The following is a 26,374-nucleotide window of genomic DNA, read 5'->3' as shown; positions in this document are numbered from 1 at the left end:
AAAAAGTCCTCAGGCCATTCACCACTGTCATATTTTATTACATAACCTCAATATTTCTCTTATTCCATTGTGGTTCAAACATTTTAGTATTTCTCCCAGTATTGTATCTGTACCTACTGCTTTCCCATTTTTCATTGCAGCAATGGCAGACTTTACTTCTTCCATTATGATGGTCAGTCCTTTCTCTTCATCACTTACACTGTTGTGTGATTCCAGTTCCAGAGTTTCTGGTTTGCTATTTGTGTCATATAGCTCTTTTATATATTCTTCCCATCTCTGGAGGACATCGTCATGATCTTTGTACACTACCTCTTCGTCTTGACTCAAAATTTCCATAGTAGCACTTCCTGCTCTGTTTTTTTCCCATGTCATAGTCTTTACTCTGTTGTATAGTAAGTCATATCTTCCCTTCCTGTCTAGTTCTTCAATTTCATCACATTCCTCTTTTAGCCATTTTTTCCTAGCCTGCTCTGTTTCTCTTCGCAGTTCATTATTTAACCTCCGGTATATCTTTCCTGCATCTTCAGTGTTCTTGTTTTTCAATTTTCTTCTCTCCTCCATCTTGGAAATCATTTCTTGTGTGACCCATGGTTTTTTTTTTACCTTTTCCCTTTTACATATCCTATATATTGCTGCCCTGCTTTAATGATTCCTTCTTTCAGCATATTCCAGTACTCATTGGCATTATCAGGTGCTTCTTTGTCTCATAATGTGTTTAGAAAGTCCCGAGACAGCATTTCTGTAATTTGTTCTTTGTTTGACCTTATCTTCTCTAAATCCCACTTCTTCACCATTGTCACCTTTTTCAGTTTTTTCATTCTTATTTCTATTTCTGCCATAAGTAAGTTGTGGTCACTATTAATATCTGCACCTGGTAATGTGTGCACCTTGTTGATTCCATTCCTGTATCTTTCTTCTACCAGTATAAAATCGATTTGGCTTCTATATTTATCCCCTGGTGATTTCCAAGTGTAGAGCCTCCTCTTATGGTTCTTGAACCATGTGTTTGTCGCTATCGGCTGCCTTTCCCTGCAGAAGTCAATTAACCATTCACCTCTGTCATTTCTCTTTGCAAAACCATGACTGCCTACTATGTTTCCCTCTTTCCCTTCTCCCACAATGGCGTTCCAGTCTCCCAATACTATTTTGCAGCGTTTTTTATTTTCGTTCATTATTCTCTCTATTACATTGTACGTTTCCTCTACAATTTGGTAATCATGTTCTGAAGTTGGCATATTCACCTGGACAATCAGTAAATCTTTTTGTGCTCCTTTCAGCCTTACACCAATAACCCGGTCATTTGCATAGTCTACATATTCCACACATTTATCCAATTCCTTTGTCATAATCATTCCTACTCCATTAATTCCTTTTACTTCTCCTCCTGAGTAGTAGAATACATATTCATCTGACTGCAACTCTCCATGTCCATTCCATCTTACCTCAGCAACTCCTACGAGGTCCATATGATTCTTTTTCATCTCTCTTTTAAGGTTTTATAGTTTTCCTGCTTGTTGCAGAGTTCTGAAATTCCAGGTACCAATTCTCGTTTTGATTTTTTGCATCCTTTCAAGTTGTCCCTCCCGGAGATCCAAATGGGGGACTATTTTACCTCCAGACACTGATTTAACATGAGAGGAAGCCATTTTTTGTGCATAAAATGGAAACTGCATTATGCAGGGAAGATAATCTGCGGTGGTATTCCGTTGCCTTCCGCAGTTCTGGAGGCTGCCCCTAACGTGGGATACAGATGCCTTTTGCAGCTGCCCGCTCTGGGTCAGACGCTGCATGAGAAGTACAGGTTGGAAAATGAAAGACCCCTAGCCCTTGAAACCTAATAGCATCAGGGTCTGAAAAGAACAAGAGATGGCCGAGGGTGGCCACATAGGAAAGATAAAAGTGAGAAGCCTGGCATAAGTAAGTGGAAGCAATGCCAGGACTCAGCTTGGGGCCCCGTGGTCCAGCCACGTATCACTAGGTGTGAGTCCCTAACCTCGAGACAGATATAGCATATTGGAGCTAGTAACAACACCCTCACTGAAGTTAAGGCCTCTAGTGTGTATTCATCCAAGGCCTTAGATCCCGGAAGCTTAGATACCTGGGTTGAATTAGCAGTTTCAACTAGAAGTGTTCCATTACATAGTTATTTGACTCTTTTTTGGGACCAAGCAATACCTTTCCACGCCTTGAGAATATAGAAAGGGAAGGCCTTCTCCAAGGTTCCTCCTGTTCTCCTGATAACAATGAAAGTGTTAGCGCACACTAAATCCCTGTTACTATGATTCTGAGACTTCTTTTTGGGAGGACTGGCCAACCAAGCTCTCTTTGATGAGTGGGCGTAGGTACTATCTGATGGTACACCTGTTCCATAGGGATCCCAGCAGATGCTAGAGAAACAACCATCAAGCCAGGCAGAGCCCTGCATGCCTGAGAAAGCCTTATACAACTACAGGGCACCAGGTGCCCCGTAGGTTGCCCATTTGATACTGTGTTCCTCAACAGTCATTCACCTCACCAGCACATAGCACACCATGAGGTTAAGGGTTTTTTTTTATACAGGTGTGTACCTTGCTGGCAGTCCAGGTGGTGAAGCCAAGGCCCCCATTCTCCAAAACACACAACATTCCAGAGCTGCAACGCAGGGTTGTCACTGAAGCATGCCTAGAACTTACAGTAGCAGAGGACTGATGGCACTCACCAGTCCCCAGCTCAGGAACTCAGGACTGTCAAGTTTGTTCCCAACAACCAAATGTTGAGCCCCAGGAGGAGGAGGAGGAGGAGGTGTATATGTCACAACACACAAAAAAAATCAAATCCACCAAGACAAACACTGAAGTTGCATGTGGGATTGTTTGGGCAACGCTCAGTATCAGCGATGGGCATAAAATGATAATTGGATCTTTCTATCACCCACCAGACTTATCTGCTGGTGCAACTGAAAACTCCACAGAATACCTCAATCCACTTGTATGCAAGTTCCCTAATCACACTGTAATCATTGGTGGAGACTTTAATGGTCCAATTATTATCTGGAAAAATTACAATTTCGTTAATGGTGGGCATGATAAGACATACTGCAAAACTTCACTAAATGCCTTCTCTGAAAACTACCTAGAACAGATAGTTCAGAACCCTACTCATGATGGAAATACATTGCATCTGCTGACAACAGACAGACCTGATCTCTTTGAGGATGTTGACAAAGAAAGTTGTGTCAGTGAACTGATGTGGTTGTATCAACAATGATTTCCAAAGTACAAAGGACAACTACAACGAGCAGAAAGGTATGTTGAGTAAATTAGATAAAAAACATCAGTAGTGTCATATCTCAGGAGGAACTTTAAGCTTTCAGCACAGGTCAGGAGCATCTAGAGGAACTATGGCACAAGTTCAAAATAATAGTTGACCATGCACTGTATAGATATTTACATAGTAGAACAGTTCATAGTGGGAGGACTCTCCATGGTATGCAGCCACTGTAAAGAAACTTCTAAAGAAACAGACTGCTGCAGAATAGGTGTAAAACAAAACACTGGAGTATAGACAGAGATATGCTGAATGAACATGTTTGGCTGTCAAGAGAGCAATGCATATTACCTTCAATGACCACCATAGCATCATATTGTCAAATGACATTTAAAAAATCCAAAGTAATTCTGCTCATATGTAAAGGCTGTAAGTGGCACTGAAGTTCAGGTCCATTCCCTAGAGAATGAGACGGGATCTGAAACTCATGGTAGCAAAGCAAAAGCTGAAATGCTTAACTCCATTTTCAAAACCCAGGAGAATTGCCCCAATTTAGTCCTTGTACCATTGAAAAGGTGAATTAAATGAACAGTACTTCAAGCCTGATGGAATCTGATGTGTTGGCAGAAGAGCCAACACCGTGTTGCTAGAGGAGGCCGAAATGCACGCGTTTAAGCTCACGCAGACTGGCGTGAGGTCTGGAACAAGGTAAAGTAGTTGAGTCTAGTAAGAAAAGAATGTAGTTGCGGGAATACTTAACTTCAATCCATAATTGGATAACATCACTCTTGTTGATACATTAATTACAATCTCAAAATAAACTGGTAAAGGCGCCTTGCTAGGTCGTAGCAAATGACGTAGCTGAAGGCTATGCTAACTATCGTCTCGGCAAATGAGAGCATAGTTTGTCAGTATAGCATCACTAGCAAAGTCGTCTGTACAACTGGGTCGAGTGCTCAGAAGTCTCTAGACCTGCCGTGTGGCGGCGCTTGGTCTGCAATCACTGACAGTGGCGACACACGGGTCCGACGTATACTAACGGACCGCGGCCGATTTAAAGGCTACCACCTAGCAAGTGTGGTGTCTGATGGTGACAGCACAGAATCCCCATCATATTCTATACTGAATTTGCAGCTGAGTTAGCCCCTATTCTCACTACACTACCATATCGGCCCCGAGCAAAAAACCATGCCCACTAATTGGAGAATGGCACAGGTCACACCTGTCTATGAGAAGGGTAGTAGACGTGACCCACAGAACTACCATCCAACATCCTTGATGTTAATTTGATGTAGACTCTTAGAACATACTCTGACCTCAAACATGATAATGTACCTTGAACAGAAAGACCTCCTCGATGCCAACCAGCTCGGTTTTTAAAAACACTGATCATGTGTAAACCAACTCACACTTTGCTCACATGCCGTACTGAAAGCTTTGGATCAAGTCAATCATTTAGATGCCATGTTTCTTGATTTTCAAGAAGCATTTGATTCACCTATGTTTATTGTCAAAAGTATGATCATATGGGGTACAAAGTGAAATTTGTGACTGTATTGAGGACTTTTTGGTAGGAATGGCACGGCATGTTACCTTGGGTGGAGACTCATCATCAGATGTAGAAGTAACTTGGTGTGTGCCCCAGGGTAGTGTGTTGGGACCCTGGCTGTTCTTGCTGTAAATTAATGACCTCACAGACAACATTAATAGTAAAACCCGGCTTTTTCCATAAGATGCAGTTATCTATAATGAAGCACTATCTGAGAGAAGCTGCAGAAACATTCAGTCAGATCCTGACAAGTTTTCAACATGGTGCAGAGATTGACAACTTGCTCTAAATGTTCACAAATGTACAATTTTGCACTTTACAAAACGAGAAAACATGGTAATCTTGGATGACAATATCAATGAGTCACAACTAGAATCAGCCAACTTATACAAATACCTGCATGTAACACTTTGTTGGGGTATGAAATGGAATGATCAGAGGGTGAAGTAGGTGGTAGACTTCAGTTTATTGGTAGAATACTGGAGATGTGCAATCACTCTACAAAACATACTGCTTACAAATCACTCGTGCAATCAATTCAAGAATACTGTTCAAGTGTGTGTGACTTATACCAGATGGGACTAACAGGGGATATTGAAAGTATACAGAGAATGGCAGCATAAATGGTCACAGGTTTGTTTAATTCATGAGGGAGTGTCAGAGATACTGAAGGAACTGAAATGGCAAACTTTTTAAGACAGACAAACTACCCTGAGATAGACTATTAACAAAGTTGCGAGAACCAGCTTTAAATGGTTACTCTAGGAATATACTACTAACATCTATGTACTGTTCAAACAGGGATTGTGAGGATAAGATGACAATAATTATCACATGCTCAGAGGCACTCACACAATCTTTCTTCTCACATTCCATACATGGATGGAACAGGAAGATACCTTAATAATGGGTAAAATGGGGTGTACCCTCTGCCATGCACCTCATAGTGGTTTGCAGAATATAGAAAGGGAAACATGACATCAAAACTGAGGGCTTAAAGTTAATGTGTAAGAGTGAAGCTCAACAGAGCTACCATCAATGGATGAATTCTCTATTGTTGGTACATTCAAGCATGTAATACGGAAGCTGCTAGAGCAGTTTCTCTGTACAATTTTAAGGCTTCTTCACATTTTGTCCAGGCAAATCACTATGGTGAGCAGGGCATAACTGGACTGAGGCAACCAGAGAACTAGGGGGTACACTGGCACCCACAACAAGGAAATAATTAAATAACGAAAATTTAAAATGTGTCTACAATATACATCATATGTAAAGTGTGTACTGTAAAATCCACCTTTCTTCAGAAAATGTATGGCTGGCTTAGCTACTATCTCATCATCCCACGTATTTGGGGTAGTGTGGTAGACAAGTTGATGGCTCATCTCACATCAACTAGCAGGGCAGATTCTACAGAAATATGAGTTGGAATAAGATGATCAGCACAGCTGCACCAAGGGGTGTCCTCTATTAATAAGGAACCTGTGGGAAACTGTGTAGAGGTCACTATGCAGTCAACAGTAAAATTGCACCTTTCTGAGTGGCCAGGAGTGACATATCCCCTACCACAGTGGTCCCTTCAGTTATTCTCAGCTTGCTGAGGGTTGTTGTAGCCTGCCATTCGTATCCTAGGCTTTCAAAATGTTATGTTGCAGCTGAGATCTTAGGTCTCTCTCTCCAGTACACATATTCAAGCTTGCCTCTTGCGGTTGCCTCTTTAGCCGATTTGTCAGTTCATTTCACAGAAAACTCACATTGCCCTGGCTCCAGATGAATGTTAGTACTCTGTAGCTGTGTAGGTCATCTACTAAGCCTTGGATGTTCACTTCTGAAATGTACATGGGGTGATATGTCCTATGTAAGCAGTTCACGTAGTCCCTACAAACCAGTTGTCCTTTGTGGTGATTTTTTCAATAAACTGCAGAGCCTGGCCATGACCAACTCTCCAGTGTGTACACTGTATGCGTGAGGCAGAAAATACATTCTGCATATGAAAAAGCACAACCAAACCTGCCATTAACTTTCAGTCTGTCCATGTACATGCTCGTCAAATTAGGATAGTTGTGGGGAACTGAACACTAGTTACCTGAGGGTGGTGGATCTGCATTTTTCTTATGGCCACAGAAGAGATCCACTTGAATCATAAGGCTGGAGGCATATCGCAGGAGATGCTGAGAAGGAATTATGTACACAGACAAGTGGGGCCCGGTCCGCACATACTGTTACCAATCGTATCTAAACTAGTCTAACCATTTTTGGAGGGTTCAGAATGAGTATGAACAGGTAGTTGTGAAACAGAGTTGACTAACATAGATGTTTAGGCATGTGGCAAATTTAGATTGAATTCTTCACTAAGAGTTGCTGGCACTTGACCCTTAATAGTGGGATTCCAACTTCCAGCAGTATTTTGTGTGTGGGACTCTTCACAGAAAGCACCAGCTGCCAACTGCACACCATTGAAGTGGATAGGGTCTAACAAACTCAGTATTGATGTGGTATTGACTCACAAGCAACACATCCATAGATCAGGTGGGATAAAACCAAAGCTCTGCAAAATTGTAGGAAAGATGTGCAGTTGGGGCTCCAGGTAGTGCTGCTGAAAAATCTGAGGGTATTGAGTTTCTGCGTGCAATTTGGAGAAATTACTAACAAACACAAAATCATTCACCATACTGAAACATCTGAAGTTCAATCTGCATACAAAGTCAAATATTATGTGGACACAGTGAAGAATTACATACCACAGACAATGTCAACACAATGAAAACTGTAACTTTGGAGAAGTTTAAATCCTCTTGGGACAAAGTGATTCATAATGTATATAATGTGGGAACTGTTGTGTGTCACAGTAAGTGAAACTAAAGATAAAAGTATCATTTATGGATGGCAGAGTTAGTGTTGGGCAAGGGACATCGAATATCCTTCTGACTTTCTCAAATGAAGTAAGATGAGGTATATCAGTTCATCATCATGTCTCAGTAGAAAATAATTTCAGTGATGACACAGTAGCAAGATAAGAGATGCGGTTTTGAAAACTTTGATGATGCACCAGTGGATGTTGAAGATAAAACTGATATGCTTGGGAAAAAATGTAGTACATTTTAATACAGCTGATGTTCCATTGCTGGAAAATTTGTAATTTATTTGTGTGAAACATATGATCACATGCATTGCATTTGGTAGTACAACAAACACAGCAGAATACAATCTATGTTATAAAAGGTACTGAAGTATACACTAAATTATTTTACATAATAATATATTAAATTTTAGTCTCTATGGTAGGCTCTAGTAGCATTGCTCAGTGAGCTATGATTTTCAATGCATTTAGAATTTTTGAGTAGTTAACAGATGGGCATTGAAATATTTTGCTCCTTTAGTGTATGGACCATTTGCAATTCTTTTTCAGTCTTTGTCTGCCACATGGTAATATTCTACTCGTACAGAGTTTTGTTCATGAATTTCTGTTTTATGACATGTATATTTCTTGTCTTCTACAGCCAGTACTATTGCTTCAAATACATACATAGAACAGACAGACAGTATTTTAAAATCTATTAATTCCCTGAAAAATGTTCTTTCATCTTTCTTACCTAACATTCTCAAAGCTCATTTCTGCAGCTTAAAAACTCTGCCCAAATGAGGTATTGAAGCCCCAACCAATAATACTGAAGCATTTGGAAGAAAGGGCTGCATTAAACTGAAATGCATTAGGCCTACCCTCATTGTTGGGTGTTGACATATGGAGTTATTCTTCTTGAAACATGTAAGCTGGATATTAGTCTAACAAACACACATTGCCAACTTCTTGTGTCCATAACCGTTTTCTGTCTACACATATACCTACAAACTTACACTCACTGCAGATTTTCCCTAACACATTATATCTTGACAATTGGTACAATTTTGCAAGTACCCAACATTGAAGGAAATTATACTTCTTTTTTGTAAATTGACTTATAATTTTATTTCCTAACTCTGACTTTGCCATATCTATAAAATTTTTTACCTTCATGACAAGATTAAACACACAATTTCCCCAATAAATTCTGAACCGTCATCTGCATACATTGTAATGAAGATACCAGTTTTGAATTTATTTGGGAACTCACTGGCATATCTTACACAAAGGAGGGCATCAATTATCAATCCCTCATGATCACAGAATTTAATATTCCTGGCCCTTGATGTGTAGCTTTTTAATGTTTCTCCATTATAGTGTGGGATTTTGGTACACTGTCTTCTGTTTTCTAATATGACGTATTTAGGTGCAAAATTTTTCCACTGATGCCATCTCTGGCCAGTTTTGACCAGAGTACCTCTTTATCAACCCTATCAAAAGTCTGTGATAGATCTAAGGAAACCCAAGCTCCTTGCATGCCTTCAATGATTTTCTCAAGAAATTTCAGCATAAATTTTAGTGCTGCTGTCATGGTCCTGCAACCATTTGCAAAGCCCTGCTGAAAATCTCTCAGGAGTTTGTGCATATTATACTACTCTAACACATTTCAGACTGATTTTGTTGATTGACTTGCTAAAAACAGAAGTTGAAGTGAGTGGTCTAATTTTCCACTAACTGTTTATCACCTTTTCTGTAGGGAGGTTTAATGGTGGATGATTTTAGTCTATCACAGACCACTCCTCACAACTAGAGCCATCAAATGATATGCTAGATTATATTGGCACTGCATAAGTAAAAATGGAGAAATTTCATCCCAGCCAGCAGATTTTATGTTTTTACATTCTCTGATGAGCTGCAAAGTGTGCTTGAATTAAAGTTCAGGGAGTTGATCAGGTTTAGATTAGATTAATACTAGTTCCATGAATCATGAATACAATATTTCGTAATGATTTTCCAATACATGAAATAATTAAGTTAATATAACAACTTATATATTTTTTTAATTTTTTTATTTGTTTTTTTTTTCTTTTTTTTTAATTTATATCTAAAAATTCCTCTATGAAGTAGAAGGAGTTGTGTTTCAGAAATTCTTTTAATTTCTTCTTAAATACTTGTTGGTCATCTGTCATACTTTTGATACTATTTGATAAGTGACCAAAGACTTTAGTGGCAGTATAATTCACCCCTTTCTGTGCCAAAGTTAGATTTAATCTTGAATAGTGAAGTTCATCCTTTCTCCTAGTATTGTAGTTATGCACACTGCTATTACTTTTGAATTGTGTTTGGTTGTTAATAACAAATTTCATAAGAGTATATATACTGAGAAGCAACTGTGAATATCCCTAGATCCTTAAATAACGTCTGCAGGATGATCTTGGGTGGACTCCAGCTATTATTCTGATTACATGCTTTTGTGCAATAAATACCTTATTCCTCAGTGATGAATGACCCCAAAATATGATGCCATATGCAAGCAATAAGTGAAAATAGCAGCAGTAAGCTAATTTACTAAGATGTTTATCACCAAAATTTGAAATGACCCTTATTGCACAAGTAGCTGAACTCAAACGTTTCAGCAGATCATCAATGTGTTTCTTCCAATTTAATCTCTCATAAATGGACACACCTAAAAATTTTGAATAGTCTACCTTAGCTATATGCTTCTGATTAAGGTCTATATTTATTAATGGCATCATACCATTTACTGTACGGAACTGTATGTACTGTGTCTTATCAAAATTCAGTGAGAATCTGTTTACAAGGAAACATTTAGTAATTTTCTGAAAGACATTATTGACAATTTCATCAGTCAATTCTTCTTTGTCAAGTGTGATTACTATACTTGTATCATCAGCAAAGAGAACTAAGTTTGAGTTGACCTCAGTCGAGGCCCATGAGAAAGACAGGCCGCGGCACAGAAATCACTAATGTAGGCCTGAGTGCCCTCACTCACTTAACTCAGCAGACAAACTGTATTTTTAGACCTGTTAGCTCTCAACTGGGTGTATGTGTACTAACGAGAATTGCATCTTCTACTGGAATCTGCTATTATGAGGTCTCACTTATTACTCGTCATACAGTGAAATTGAAGATCAATTCTCATCATAAACAGCATTTATAGCATTTAGTCTCATCTGATTAACAGTCCTCATTTCATGCAAGATGTAGAGCCTTATGCAACAGATAATAATTTAGGCATGATTTTAATTTTATTATATCACATTACAGCCATAACAAATTATCAGTAACCTTGTGGACTTACAATCATTGTAGGACTAGTAACAGTAAGACTTCATAGTAGTTACTTCCAGTAGAAGATGCAATTCTTGTTTGTACATACACGTCTAGTTACTAGTTAATAGGTATATAAATGCAGTTTGTGTGCCAAGTTGAGCGAGCTCGGCCTACCTTCGGGATGTACGTGCCATGGTCTATTTCTTGTGGGCCTCACCTCAGTGTGATTTCCAACTTTTACATTATCTGTAGTACAGAAGTCAGATTCTGCAATGTGTATGAAGTAATCATTAAAAATATTACTTAGCCCCTCTCTATTGGTAACAATATTGTTATTAGATATGTGTTATTAGATTCTAAAGGTGGCACGGGTAAAGTACAGGGAGCAAAAGGCTATTTACAATTTGTACAGAAACCACATGGCAGTTATGAGAGTTGAGATGCACGTACTGGAAGCAGTGGTTGGGAAGGGAGTGAGACAGGGTTGTAGCCTCTCCCCAATGTTATTAAATCTATGTATTGATCAAGCAGTAAAAAAAAGAAAAAGTAGGTATTAAAATCTGTGGAGAAGAAATAAAAACTATGAGGTTCGATGATGACATTGTAATTCTGTCAGAGACAGCAAAAGACTTGGAAGAGCAGTTGAACGGAATGGACAGTGTCATGAAAGGAGGGTATAACATGAACATCAACAAAAGCAAATCGAGGATAATGGAATGTAGTCGAATTAAATCGGGTGATGCTGAGGGAATTAGATTAGGAAATGAGACACTTAAAGTAGTAAAGGAGTTTTGCTATTTGGGGAGCAAAATAACTGATGATGGTCGAACTAGAGAGGATATAAAATGTAGACTGACAATGGCAAGGAAAGCGTTTCTGAAGAAGAGAAATTTGTTAACATCGAGTATAGATTTAAGTGTCAGCAAGTCGTTTGTGAAAGTATTTATGTGGAGTGTAGCCATGTATGGAAGTGAAACATGGACGGTAAATAGTTTGGACAAGAAGAGAATAGAAGCTTTCGAAATGTGGTGCTACAGAAGAATGCTGAAGATTAGATGGATAGATCACATAACTAATGAGGAGGTATTGAATAGAATTGGGGAGAAGAGGAGCTTGTGGCACAACTTTACTAGAAGAAGGGATCGGTTGGTAGGACATGTTCTGAGGCATCAAGGCATCACAAATTTAGTATTGGAGGGCAGCATGGAGGGTAAAAATCGTAGAGGGAGACCAAGAGATGAATACACTAAGCAGATTCAGAAGGATGTAGACTGCTGGAGTATGTACTGGGAGATGAAGCAGCTTGCACAGGACAGAGTAGCATGGAGAGCTGCATCAAACCAGTCTCATGACTGAAGACCACAACAACAAACAACCACATCATCCAACAGTTGTGATGTTACACACTTTGACTTTCTAGCATCATCAGAGATAAATTTGTGCAGTGAGGGAGGAAACACTTATGACTGGATCAGTGGTACTTGAGCTTAGTATCATTGAAGATGATATCAATTCTTTGAAGATAAAACGAGTTTGATGATACTGGCACTGTCAGTAGTGCAGTGCCACAATGTGAATTTTGAGTGGATATCAAGATCAGTCATAATGTTACAACACTGAATTACAGAGTCAAAATGTTTCCACTGTTAACACACAAAGCATTTTTGTGTCAAACCTTACAAATGAATTGTGTTCATTGTTATATTAAGTATCTTCCATGAGCTACATCTGTAAATAATGAGAGTTGAAATTAAAAGCATAAATTTTTAAGAAGAACAATATTAATTTGTCAACTGTTTGCTGGCCTTCATCATCCATAGTTCATGTTCCCTTTTCTCACACAATATACTGTGACATTTAAAAGGAGCAATGCTTTCTAAATATCATGCTGATTTGTGGACATAAGCTTCTCAGTCTCAAGAAAGTTCATGATATTTGAATTGAGAATGTGTTCATGAATTCTGCATCAAACTGATAAGGATATTGGTCTGTGATTTCGTGGATCCATTCTTTCACCCTGTATATATACAAGAGTCACCTGTGCTGTTTGCCAGTCACTTGGGACTTTGAACTAAGCGAAAAATTCATGACAAATCAAAGCTAAGCTAAGCTAAGCAAAGTGCCAATTCCATAATATACTCTTTGTAAAACCAAATTGGGATTCAACCTCGACCTGATGACTTCTCTGTTTTCAACCCTTTCAGTTGTTTCTCTACACTTGGGATGCTTACCACTATGTTATCCATATGGGACATTGTGTGATGATCAAGCAATGGTGTGTTTGTACAATTTCTCCCGCATGAATGCTTTCTTCAACACAAAATTCAAGATTTCAGCTTTTATTTTGCTATCTTAAACTGCCACACCGAACTAGTCAATGAATGACTGCAAAGAAGCTTTAACCCTAGACACTGATTTTACATAGAACCAGTATATTCTCAGATCCCCTGACATCTTTTTTGCTACAATGTGACTGTGGTAGTAGTTGCACGCTTCACACACATCTTTTCATAGACGCATGAATCTTTCGACTAATCTTTGCTTCAGTATTTTCCTGATTTCGGTATTAAAGCCCAGTAGGTCTTTCCCAACCTTAATTCACTTTATAGGCACCTATTTCTCCAGAGCACACCTAGCAATCTGTTTAAACTTTGCCTGTAATACCTCTACAACCATCATAAGGGAAATAAGCAATGTCAATTCATTGCCAAGTGATATACTAACAGCTGCTTACCTGCCATTTCTCCACTGGCCTTCTTGACTGTTTTACACACTGCTTCATGGGTCACAACAAACAAAATCAGTGATTTAAAAGAAATCTCTGAACATAACTGGGCAACCTGCCATTACTGTTGCATTTTTTCTCTCTTACTGTACATTACCTGTCACCTCAAAATCAGCAGTATTAGTATCAGAATTTTCGTGTTCAAAAAACATTTAATATGAAAGAATAACTGAAGTTAAGCTGAAACAGTTTTGGGGACTGGACAATGATAACTGTAGTTGAGTGAAAACTTAGTTACCAGTACATGGTTAATTTGTTAAAAAGTAATTTTCCAGTATTTTCAAGTGTAAAAGATAATGTCCATCTGAGATAAAAGTTTCTAATGTGATAAATATTGACCAAAGGACTTCTTTTAGTAGATAGTGCCATTCATGGAAGTATTGCTGAGTGTGTATACACAGATTTCATTGATGGAAGTACAAGTAAATACAGTGAAAATGCAATTTAAAACAACTGAGCATTGGCAGCATCTGTGGAATATTACAAACAGTAGTAACTTGGCAATAACAACATTCTTCTGAGGTGCAACATTTTCCTTTGGCATTCTATATTAATGAAGAATAGACAAGAAGAATTACCACAAAACTGGAAAACTTTGCCAGGGTTACTTCCTTCTTACAACAGAAGAAATAATGATTATTTGAAGAACTCTCTTGTTGAGGATACTGTTTCAGGTGGTGCCCAAATCAAAGGCTATGGGGCTCACATGCTGACTGAGAAATCATGATCCATAGAGAGTGGGCAACAGGTTGACTGACACTCTGCCTGAGGACAGCTGGAATTGAGATCTTGGAAGAAAACAGTGGTCAAATCTACCACTGAACATCAAACAGTACAAAATCCCTACATGAGACTTGTTCAGATTTGCTTCAGGTAACAACATGCACAATAAAATTACTGTAATTCATTAATTGACTAATATCATGTAGGTACAAATATCCTGATATTTAACATGCTCTCTTGATTTATTTTTCCTTAAACAAAAGTTAATTTTTTATGAAACTGGGATACTGTTTGTGAGTGTCTGCTGTGTAGGGAAGTTCCAGACAGAGAACCCACAAGGACCTATTGTGGTGTCTCTCCTTGGGTCAGACACAATAGAATAACTTGTGAATGTATGAGCCAGTGTGAGGAGTGTTCTCTCACTGTAAGATAAAATCAAGAGCGAACCCAGTGTGGACATTCCAATCTGCATAAAGTGATAACATATTTTCCACAAAGGTTAGTAGTGGTTTTTGCATCCATTCTCAAACTATTAAGGGCAGTAGAAGTTTAGCAATCCCTATCCCAAGCCTTCAGAATTACAAGCTTCCTTGTTTCTTAAGTCAGTACCAACTATTCTGACATCTATTAATTCACTCTTACCCAATTCCTCAGTAAGTTGGTCAGTGAACTCATTCCTGGTATACTGATGTGTCTCAGTCATCATTCGATAACATATTAGCAAAGCCAGCCCTTAATTGATTCCCAAGCAATTACCAGGTTTGCCAAAAGTATTGTTTCGATAATTATTTCTGTTAATTTCATTATTTAAAAAATAATTTGGCCTGACCTTTCTGGTAGAAGAAATTGTTAAAAAAGGTGGAATTTTTGAACACATTCAGTTAATTGAATGAGTTAGGTTTTAATTGTCATTTCTGTAACAAACATCAAACTAAGTATACTTATAGTATCTATTATTGTGTGGATATATAAAGACCTGATTTTTAGTCCCGAGACAATCAGACCATGGCCGATTTTTAAACGATACACTTATATTGGTTAGATCAACAACAATGCTTCATCTTAACCATGAAATTAGTGCAACACAAATAGGCATGTGTTAAAATAATGACAGTGTCTGTTCAGTAGTGTCACACATACCATATTATTCTGCATGAACTGTGTGGTTGGGTTTTTACTGCTCATAGATGTTCAGTGGTGAACTATTGCAGCAGTATGCTGATGTCTGCCTGCAAACTATTAATGAAGCTTATCAAAAGTTAACCAATAGCAAACTGGACATATTAACTGTGTAATATTAGGGGGTTGTGAACAGTGCAGTGTGAAACGCAACTGTGCAACTGTAGGCTACATCATTTACAGTACTCAGTGTTGAACTTCCATCCCCAATTTCTCAGCCAGTATAACAACGCAATACTTTGACTCCAAGAACTATCAAAGAAGAAATAAAGCAGGCAAACGTCACAATGGGGTAGTGCTGGCTAATAACTTGGAGGTAGCACAATGAGCCACACCAAGACAGCAACTTCTAATTGTCATTGGTTCCGTTGGCTCCACAGTAAATGTGCTGCATACATTTGGCGGGGACTGTAGTTTGTAGTTACCAGTGTACAAAAACACATATTGAACACCACTATTAGTTCAGAAGGTGGGTGGTGTATGTAGAAAGGAAATTAATTGATGACACAAATTGTGACTTACCAGAAATAATGCACTTCTGCAGGGGGATATTTAGTCTCAGATGAAAAAAATAGTTAGAGAAATGGATATCAGCACACAAAAGGAAGGTCTATTGTCATCGCTTGGAGCTCCATGCACATGAAAACTGAGTGCCCTGAAAGGAAAACAGGAAGGATTGTGGGGGTAACCATATGCTACTGACAAAACTCACCATTACTGCTTCTTTTTCTCCTAATTCTTCTCTTTCTTCTTCCTCTCCTCTCTCACCACCAGTCTCCTCTCTGGCTGGTTGTTGGGCTCCTGATCGTCAGGGAAAAAAACTGATCAGTTTTGAGATACTGTCAAAATTTAGGCACAAATATATGACAAATAAAAGACAAACCAAGTATGTCTCATCATGGAATAAAATAGCACCAATTGAACAGCAGAAAACCCAAGTTGGAATATTAACAACATTCTGAAGAAGATGGATTGCTATCCACCATAAAGATGACTTGTTGAGCTGCAGACAGGCAAAATGAAAAGACTTTCTTGTGTCCACCTGAATGAACATAAGTGTGTGTTTGTGTGTTTGTGTGTGTGTGTGTGTGTGTGTGTGTGTGTGTGTGTGTGTGGGACAAACATGATCCATTCTAAGAGTCGCCCAGTACATTTTCTTTGGGATTTTGCATGCCTCAGTGGTGTCAGACAGCCGTACCATAGATGCAACCACGAAGGAGTATTTGCTCAGAGATTAGACAAAAGTGTGGTTGGTGAAGGGGAGTGCAGCACCCTTTTTGATATTTGAAGGTGCAACAGTCTGGGCAAGTGACTGCTCTGGCCTTGTGACACCAACTTACATGGCCTTGCAGTGCTGGTACAGTGAACAGCTTCATGCAAGGGGAAAACTACAGCCGTAATTTGTCCTTAGGCCATGCAACTTTACTCTACAGTTAAACGATGGCATCTTCTTGAGTAAAACATCCCACACATGTAAATGATCCCCCATGTGGATTTCTAAGTAGGGACTGCTCTGTAAAATGTCAGGAGAAACACAACTGATACTCTACATGTTGGAGGATGGTAAATTGTGTCCTTAAGCTGGGAGGGATGCCTGAAAATTTAAGAAAGTAAATGTATAGCTTAAAGTTAGAATATAATGGGAATTATTGAAGTTCAGTGGCGAGAGGAACAGGACTTCTGGCCAGATGAATACAGGGCTGGAAATATAAATCAAATAAAGTAATGTAGGAGTAGATGTAATAATGAATAAGAAAACAACAAACAACAATTCAAGCAAGCCACTGTGAACAACATTGTTAACAGATTATTGTAGACAAGATACATGAAGCCAAAACCCATTGCTGTATCCGAAGCTTACAATCCCACTAGCTCTGCAGATGGAGCAATTGAAGAAATGTGTGGTGAAACAAAAGAACTTATTTGGACAGTTAAGTGATACAGAAATTTAATTGTGATGGTGGATGGGAATACAATAGTAGGAAAAGAAAGAGGAGGAAAAATAGAAGGAAAATGTGAACTAGGGAAAGAAATGAAAGAGGAAGCTGCCTGGTACATTGCTGCACAGACCACAATTTAATCATCACTAAAACTTGGTTTAAGAATCATGAAAGAAGGTTACAGACACTGAAGAGTTGCAGACACCAGCAGGTTTCAGATTGATTATATAATTTTGAGAGAGAGACTGAATTATGGGTCCAGATTTTAAGATATATCAAGGTGCACATGCAGATTGACCAGAATATACTGATTATATACCGCAGATTGTAACTGAAGAAATGGCAAAAAGGTAGGAAATTATGGAGATGGTATGTGAATAAGCTGAAAGAGCCAGAGGTCATTGTAAGTTATGGACGGAGCATTAGGCAATTTAATCACACTAGGACAGAGGAAAGGAACACAGAACAGTGGTTTTTGTCTGGCCTCCCAAGACAGAATTTTTTGCAACAATTTATAGCTTTCCTGAACTGCAAAGTGGACTACTGCATGCCATCATTTTAATAGGTGTGACCCTCTGCTAACCTCTGCCTACATAAGAATGGCTCCAAGCCAAAGTTATTGCCCATCCCTGCAGCAGCAGACCAAATGAATATGGGTTATGAAATGGTGAAGGCAGCAGAAGATCAGTTATGTAACAAGACAAGGCTTAGTAGAAATCTTTTGACAACAGAAGAGAACAGAATTTAATTGATAAAAGAAAGGAAATATAAAAATGCAGCAAATGAAGCATATAAAAGTGAACACAAACATCTACAAAGGAGTGACAGGCAGTATAAAATTGCTAAGCAGGAAAGGCTAGAGTTCAAATTTAAGGACTTAGAAGCATATGTCACAAGGTGAGAGATCAGCACTGCCAACAGGAAAATTTAAGAGGTCTTTGGAGGTAACATTAGCAGCTGTATGAATATCAAGAACTGAGATAGACAGAAACTACTAAATAAAGAAGGTAATACTGCAAGGAGTATAATAGAGGGTCTATACATAGGAGGTGAAGCTGTAAGCAACTTTATGAAAACAGAAGACAGAAGATGGGATGGGAGATATGGTACAGCAGGAGGAATTTGACAGAGCAATGAAGGACCCGGGTCAAACCAAGGTCCCTGGAGTACACAACATCCAATCAGAATTACTGATAGCCTTGGGAGAGCAGCCTTGACAAAATAGAACTATTCCATCTGATGAGCAAGGTGTACAAGACAGGTGAAATACCCTGAGACTACAAGAAGAGTGTAATGATTCCATTTTCAAAGAAAGCAGGTACTGACAGGTGAGAGTATTTCATGGCTGCAAAATACTAACACTAATTCTTAGCAGAAGAATGGAAAAGCTGTTAGAATCCAACCTCAGGGAAGGTCTGTTTGGGTTACAAAAAAAAAACACTAATGACACAGGGCAATAAATGCTAAAGGAAAACACGCAAAGAAAGAGATGAAACAAATGCTGAGATGGTAGGGAAATTGAAGAACATGAGGGATGTTGTAGAAGGTGACAGCAGGTGGAATCTCTAAGGTGCTAGACATGATGATGCCCACCCATCCCAGTCCCCACACCACAGTATGACTGTGACAACACCAGTGGAAGAAGACACATGGAAAGGTGAAACAAAATGGCACAAAGAACCAGGCAACATGTAGGGGAAAGGGGAGGGAGGAGGGCAGGAATCCAGCCCATCCTCACAGCTTTACTGGAGACGTGATACTGGCAGAAGTAAAGCTGTGAGAACGGGGTGTCAGTCATGCTTGCATAGCTCAGATGGTAGAACACTTTTCAGTGAAAGGCAAAGGTCCTGAGTTCGAGTCTTGATCCAGCGCACAGTTTTAATCTGCCAGGAAGTTTCAATAAAGGTATTATTTTTGCTAGTTTTTGGATCCAGTGGCTCCTCCTCCTGGCAGAAGTGTTCAAGGGGAAGGATGTGTTGTGAAGGATAAGGACTAGAGAGAGATTTAGGAAAAGACGCAGAGTTCAGAAAAGTCAGCCTGAACCCCAGGTCATGGGAGGCTTACCAGACAGAATGAGAAGGAAAGCCTCTTTCCTTCTCATGCCATCTGGTTATTGATCATGGGAACAAAAAGAAGGTCGTTTCTTCAGGTGCCACTTCTCAGCATCCTCCCACAGTGAAACGAACAGCAGTCTATCAATGATGGTGTCATCATGATTCATGGAGGTTGTGTAATACACTATAGTGCACTCAACAGCATTTGCCACTATTTCAATTCCTTTTTATTTTCTCTATAACCCTTCATTGAAGGTACCATAGAAAGTTTACTAACATTGTTATTAAATCAATGCTGAATTATATAAAACACTTTTTATTCCATTTAAAATTGTGTTTTTGGAACAAATGTTAATCATGATGAAAATTATGATATATGTAAGTCCTTAAAATAGCACAAAACTACCACAAAAAACTATATGGCATTACCTTCATTTTGAACTGTGTTTGAGAATTTTACTTTGAATGGATTCCAAGATGAGTCTTAGAATCAGGCAATTTTTTAATTATAGCAACTGTGACTCTTAAAGAGACTGGAAGTCCTTTCTTATCACAGTTGTGCATTTGTGGGAGATATTAATGCATGTCCACATTAGGCAACATAAAAATGAACTCCCACAGAAAGAACAATGCTTCCTGCAGTCTGAATTCAAATGTAACAGCCTGTACATGGCCCAGCCATTGGCAGAGAAGAAGATGTTGCATGTAATGTGCAATTTAGTGTGATGGGAGTAAGTGCGGGACAGAAAAGTATTGTGTTGGAAAGGAATTGAAAGTGAAGAGAGAGAAAGACAAGGCACAGGACAGGGGCAGAGGTGAACATGTGACTGGGACAGGAGCTAGTGAAGACTGACACATGGAGGATTCTGAGACTGAAAGCAATGACAAGGCAAAACCCTCTACTTATGTCAGGGAATCTGATATAGTAGCTGAGGGCAGTGATGAGGCGAGAATGCTTGGGAACTCAGATGCCATGGATTATGAAGTGAGGTAATAGCTGAGTATCACTTTCTTGGCAGCATATTCTGCAACTGCGTAGTCAATTTTGCTCTTTGCGGCAATTTGAGATGGTCTCTGAACAGCTGTTTGGTGATCAAGTTCAGGTTAAACATGACATGGAAATTACAGCACAGCTGGTATACAATATGACTGATTTTTATGAAAGGCCTTGCCTTTCATCTGGAAAGAATCACTGTCTGCTTACCACTGAAAAGATGAGTAAAATAAGTATGAGGGTGAGTCAAATGAAAACCTTATATATTTTTTTAATATTTTTTACTGTGCAGAAATGGTACAAAGCTGTATCACTTTTCAATATAATCTCACCCACGTTCATCGCAAGTCCTCCAGCACTTACAAAGTGTATAAATTCATTTAGAAAAAAATTCTTTGGTAGTCCACGCAACCCATTCATGCGCTGCGTGGTGCACCACTTCATCAGAACAGAACTTCTTTCCTCCCATTGCGCCTTTGAGTGGTCCGAACATATGGAAATCACTTGGTGATGAGGAATGGCACCATTCCTTGCTGGCTTTCTTCGTTTCCCATTGGTGGAAGTGAACCCAGGTTTTGTCCCCAGTAATGATTCTTGCAAGGAAGCCATCACCTTCTTGTTCAAAGGGCTCAAGAAGATCTTCACAAGTATCAACATGTCATTCCCTCATTTCAGGAGTCAGCTGCCGTGGGACCCATCTTGCAGACACTTTGTGAAACTGGAGAACATCATGCATAATGTGGTGTGCTGACCCATTAATCTGTAAACATGCTGCATTGTCATTTAGTGTCACTTCACTATGGCTTCAACTGCTGCAATGTTCGGCGGAGTCACAAATCGTTGTACCTGCCTGACCTAGACGAGGAGCATCTTCCACTGAAGTCACACCATTTGTGAACTTCCTACTACATTCAAAGACTTGCTGCTGTGACAAACATGCAGCCCCTTACTGGACCTTCATTCATTGATGAATTTCAATAGGTTTCACATCTTCACAAAAAACAAATAAAAGAATGCTGTTCTCCCCTGGTGCGAGTTTGCTGGCTATTTAATTCCTTAACAATTTCAGAAATGGGTGCTCCATACATCTAATTCTAACTACCCTCCCGTGTTCAAAGTCTTAATTCCCATCATGTTGCCAGAATCATGCTTGATACCATTTCACATGAATGACCTTCGCACAAATGACAGCTCCACCAATGTACTGGCCTTTTATGCCTTGCATATGCAATACTAATGCCATTTTTATATGTGCTTATCGCTACCCCACAACTTTCGTCACCTCAGAGTAAAGAAGTACAGTGTGACACAAGTGACATCAATGTTTAGTTACAGCCTGATGAGATTTAAAACTGGTGCAAAGAATGGCACCTTGTTTTAAATGTTGAGAAATTAAAAACTGTGCACTTCACGAAATGAAAAACTTAGTAATACAATATTATCATAAAAATATGTTGAAGTTCTGTCATGGGTAAAGCTCGCAGCAGACTTCAATTTATTGGTAGTATACTAGGGAAATCCAGTCAGTCTACAAAGAAGATTGCTTGTAAATCACCCATCCTAAAATACTGCTGAAGTGTATGGGACCCATATCAAATAGGACCCAACAGGTGATACTAAACACGTACAGAGAAGGGTGGCACTAATGGTCACAGGTTGGTTTGATCCATGGGAGAGTGTCACAGAACTGCTAATAAAATGAGCTAGCACACTCTTTAAGGTGGACATGAATTATTCCAAGAAAGCCTGCTTACTAAGTATTAGGAACTGGATTCAAATTATGCCACTCAGAACATATTACAACCCCGTATATACCAATTCCACAGGAATTCTGAGGAGGTGGTTAGATTAATTACAGCTTGCGTGGAGCCATTAAAACAATCATTCTTCTTGCACCCCATACACGAATGGAACAGGGGAAGAAACCCTAATAACGGGCAGTGAGGTGTACCCCCTGTCATGAACTGTATAGTTGTTTGCAGAGTGTAGAAGTGGAGTGTAGATAATGTTATTAGATGGGCAGATCCACAAACAGCATGGTGTCAAGTAACCACCAGCAAATATATAGTCTAACACAGGTGGCTTGAGGTGAATGAAGTAATGAATAAATGCCAAACATGAAAGAGAATTTTTACATTCTAGAAAATACAGATATTTATTTTCACTTCTAATGACCTCTGATTTCAGGAATGCAGACAGCTCTAAGAGAAATTCCCAACATGAACCATGAACAACATTTTTGTTTGCTTTTTCCTGGGATAGGAATATGAATTATCAAGTGGGTGACAAGTGCCACTTATGTAATGGAGAATCACCTCCCATTTGCTGAGTATGGAAGATCACATTTCACAAAATTCTCATAACAGAGACATTGCAGTAGCATGTAAACAGCTTACCTGCATTATCACTTCGTCTTCGCTTTCTACGAGAGACTGATGAATCGCTATCACCATCAGATTTTCTTTCCTGAAAGAAAATAAAGTTCAGCACTTAAATAAATTTAAATCAACAAAATTTGAGTGTAAATCAGTATCACAAAGACTGCAATATGTCTACATATATACTCTGCAAACCACTGTAATAAGAATAGAGGAGGGCTCCTCTCACTATACTATTTGGTAGGGTTATGGGAGAAGACGTTTTACCATGGAAATAAAGTGTCAAACAATAGGCAGATGTGCAAAAACTACATCCTTTACTAGTGCTGGAGCAACTAAAGACAGTGTTTGGACAGTATACAAAGTCTCTTCTTTCACTTGCCTCTATCTTCTCGCCCCATTTCCATTTTGTCAACACCATTCACACTGGTTGGGAGAGATAGTTAACACCCTTTGACAGATGTGGAAATAGGAAGTGTGTGTCACCGCATTCCATAGGTCAGCACTGTTGGTTCAAGCAAACTTGGGTCAAGCACTACAAGGGAAACCAAGAAATTTATTACCTGCCTGTTGGAAGGGAGGCGCTTCCACAATAATGTCTGCTGAACTCAGGACCATGAGTTTAAAAAAAGAAAAAAACTGTATGAACATTCAATCATTTGATAAAGTGATGCACTAGATAAATGAAGTATGAAATTTTGGATGGAGACTCATCAACCCAAGTAAGAATAGCTTCTGACTTGGACCAGAGGACAGTGCTGGAACTCTACTCATTCTTATTTTATGTTAATGTGCTGACCAACAGTACTAATAGCAACCTCAGACTTTTCACAAATGATACTTACCAATAATGAATTATTGTCAGGAAAAATTTGCAGAAGAAACAATCAGATATGAAAAAAATTCAAAGTGGGGCAAAGATTGGTAACTTGATTTGATGCATAGAAAGGTAAAACTCTGGATTTCACAAAATGAAAAAAAGTCATACTTTTACTATATTATCAATGATTCAAAATAATTGTACAGTAAACTAAGACAATAATAATTTTCAGGAATTCAAAATGGAACAGTTTTACGAGGTCCATAACAGGTGGATGACTCCAATTCATCTGTGTGGCCAAATTTAGATAATTGCTAAAAGTGTGAGGGATCAGACCATTTGTTCAACTGACTGAATGTATACGAAGAAGGATGTCATGGATGGTTACAGGTTTGCTTGACTGATGGGAGCAATAATCCTGAGAAAACAGATACAAATTATCCCACGAAAGTCACCTTATGAGAATACAAGAACCAGTATTAGTGAAGAATCTAGAAATATTCTTCAGCCTCATGCATTTAGCTCCCTTAGAAACCCTGAAGACCAAATTAGGATATTTACTGTATACATAAAGGCAGTTAATCATCCGTTATTCACTCAGTCAATATGCAATTGCAATGAGGAGAAATCCAAACACATGGTGCCTTCCAAAATACCCTCTGAAACGCACTTCAGAGTAGTTTGAGGAATATTTAAGCAAACAAAAATATTTATGCACACACACACTTCTTAACTGATATTAGAAGAGAGGAAAAATAAAAGAAAGTACTTAAGTCTCAGGAGATTATATGAAGAAAAATTATTTAAATACAAGACAGAATTAATCCTAAATTTTTCAGCTTATTTCAGTACTAACCATTTCGTCCTATTGCATATGAAATGCCGTAACACTAGAACCACGGCTGGGTCACTCGTGACCCACTTAATTTTTTTGTTTGTCACTCTTTTGTATTATTTCCTAGAGTGTTACATTTCTGTGACTTTTATGAAATAATGTAATTAGTGATTATACTTCATTTCACATTTTATGGTGATAACATGAAAGAGAAATATGAAGATTCACCTAGAACTGCGGATGGGTCAATTCTGACCCGCCCAGTGCAGTCGCTATAACAATCGCATTTTTCATGTAGTTTCATGCCTATTGTTAGAGTGTTTTCGGCCAATAATCGCGAAACTCATTTTTACTTCACTTCTGGCTGATATTCCAGTTTTCAGCAGGGGATGAGAAAGACAGGTTCAAACAAGTCTGACCTTACGAATATGTCATGGCCACATTTCTATGCACATAACGGACATTATAAATGCTCTAAATGAGATTTTAGATAATGAATCTGAGGGTGAACCACTGGAGTCTCCATCTGAGGAAGAATTTCCATCGCCAATAGTTCTGGATTCTACATCAGAAGATGATCTTACTCCTGAGAAGGTTCTACTGTATGCTGATGAGATAGGTATGCTTTTTTGTGTGTGTGTTTTATAATGATTTTTGTTTATGTATATGTTGCATAGACAGTAATTTGAATTGCAACACTTATGTTTATACATTGTTTCCTGTTGAAATTTTACAAGTTATATGTTACATTTATGAAGGTGTTTTTTTGTTCTAATATTACACAATATATTCAATATTAAATCATGTTCTAATATGTATAACTACTATTACAGGAACAGCTGCCACAGAGACTAAGTCAACTCAAGGAAGTGGATGTCCTGAAGGTCAGTGTGGACAACAAACTGCCCAGGGTTCTGGACTACTTCAGTTTCCTTCAGGTAGAGATATTGTAGCACCTGATGGAACAACCTGGAAAGTTGGAGTATTAGGTGACTGTTCAGCTGGAAGATATTCACAACAGAAAGTTTTCAAAGATAGGACAGGACCATATCCACATGCAAAACAAAATGTGAGTGAGACCTGTTAGAGTGCACAGCATCTAATGATAATGGACAAAGTTTTGAAACATATTCTAAAATGTACAGAAACTGAAGCACCTCGTGTACTGAGATCAGATGAATGGACTATAAAAATTAAAGAACTGGAAGCCTTTATAGCTATATTGTACGTCCATGGTGCTATTGGAGCTAAGAGCTTAGAACTGGACACAAGTGGTCAGTGAAGTGGGGAAATAATTTTGTGAAATCAACAACGGCTCGTGACGGATTCAGAGATACAATGCGTTATCTCAGATTTGACAATAGATCCACAAGATCACAACGACTAAGAGAAGACAAGTTTGCTTTGGTATCAGAAATCTGGAGTGAGGTCATTGCGAATGCGCAGTCTAGCTACATACCGGGTCCATATATAACAATCAACGAACAGCTTTTTCCTTCAAAGTGCCGTTGCAGATTCACGCAGTTTATGGCCTCAAATCCGGACAAATACGGGCAAAAGTACTGGATGGCGGTAGATAAAGACTTAAAATATATTGTGAATGCTATCCCTTATATAGGAAAGGATGATACTAGGTGGAGTGATGAGCGTCTTGGTGGCTTTGTTGTAAAAAAAATTTATGCAACCTTACCTCAAAAAAGGAATAAATGTCACATGTGACAATTTTTTCACCTCCTTA

The 26,374-nt window shown here is 38.7% G+C and overlaps 1 protein-coding gene across 1 annotated transcript in view; it reads left to right on the top strand.

The window, feature by feature from the left end:
* Positions 1 to 25,910, top strand: part of LOC126440160 (probable WRKY transcription factor protein 1) — a gene marked incomplete at its 3' end in the record, with an annotated part of 101,422 nt that extends 75,512 nt beyond the window's left edge. Inside the window, exons 4-6 of the mRNA XM_050090603.1 lie at positions 25,120 to 25,255; positions 25,470 to 25,709; positions 25,782 to 25,910. Of these exons, the coding sequence (XP_049946560.1) occupies positions 25,120 to 25,255; positions 25,470 to 25,709; positions 25,782 to 25,910 (505 nt within the window). The remainder of the gene's footprint in view (positions 1 to 25,119; positions 25,256 to 25,469; positions 25,710 to 25,781) is intronic.
* Positions 25,911 to 26,374: the final 464 nt, after the last annotated feature.

This window comes from Schistocerca serialis, unplaced genomic scaffold (genome assembly GCF_023864345.2).
Source record: "Schistocerca serialis cubense isolate TAMUIC-IGC-003099 unplaced genomic scaffold, iqSchSeri2.2 HiC_scaffold_1352, whole genome shotgun sequence".
In the NCBI taxonomy this organism is placed as follows: domain Eukaryota; kingdom Metazoa; phylum Arthropoda; class Insecta; order Orthoptera; family Acrididae; genus Schistocerca; species Schistocerca serialis.
Note: the sequence above shows the minus strand (reverse complement) of the source record. Positions and strands in the feature narration are given on the sequence as shown.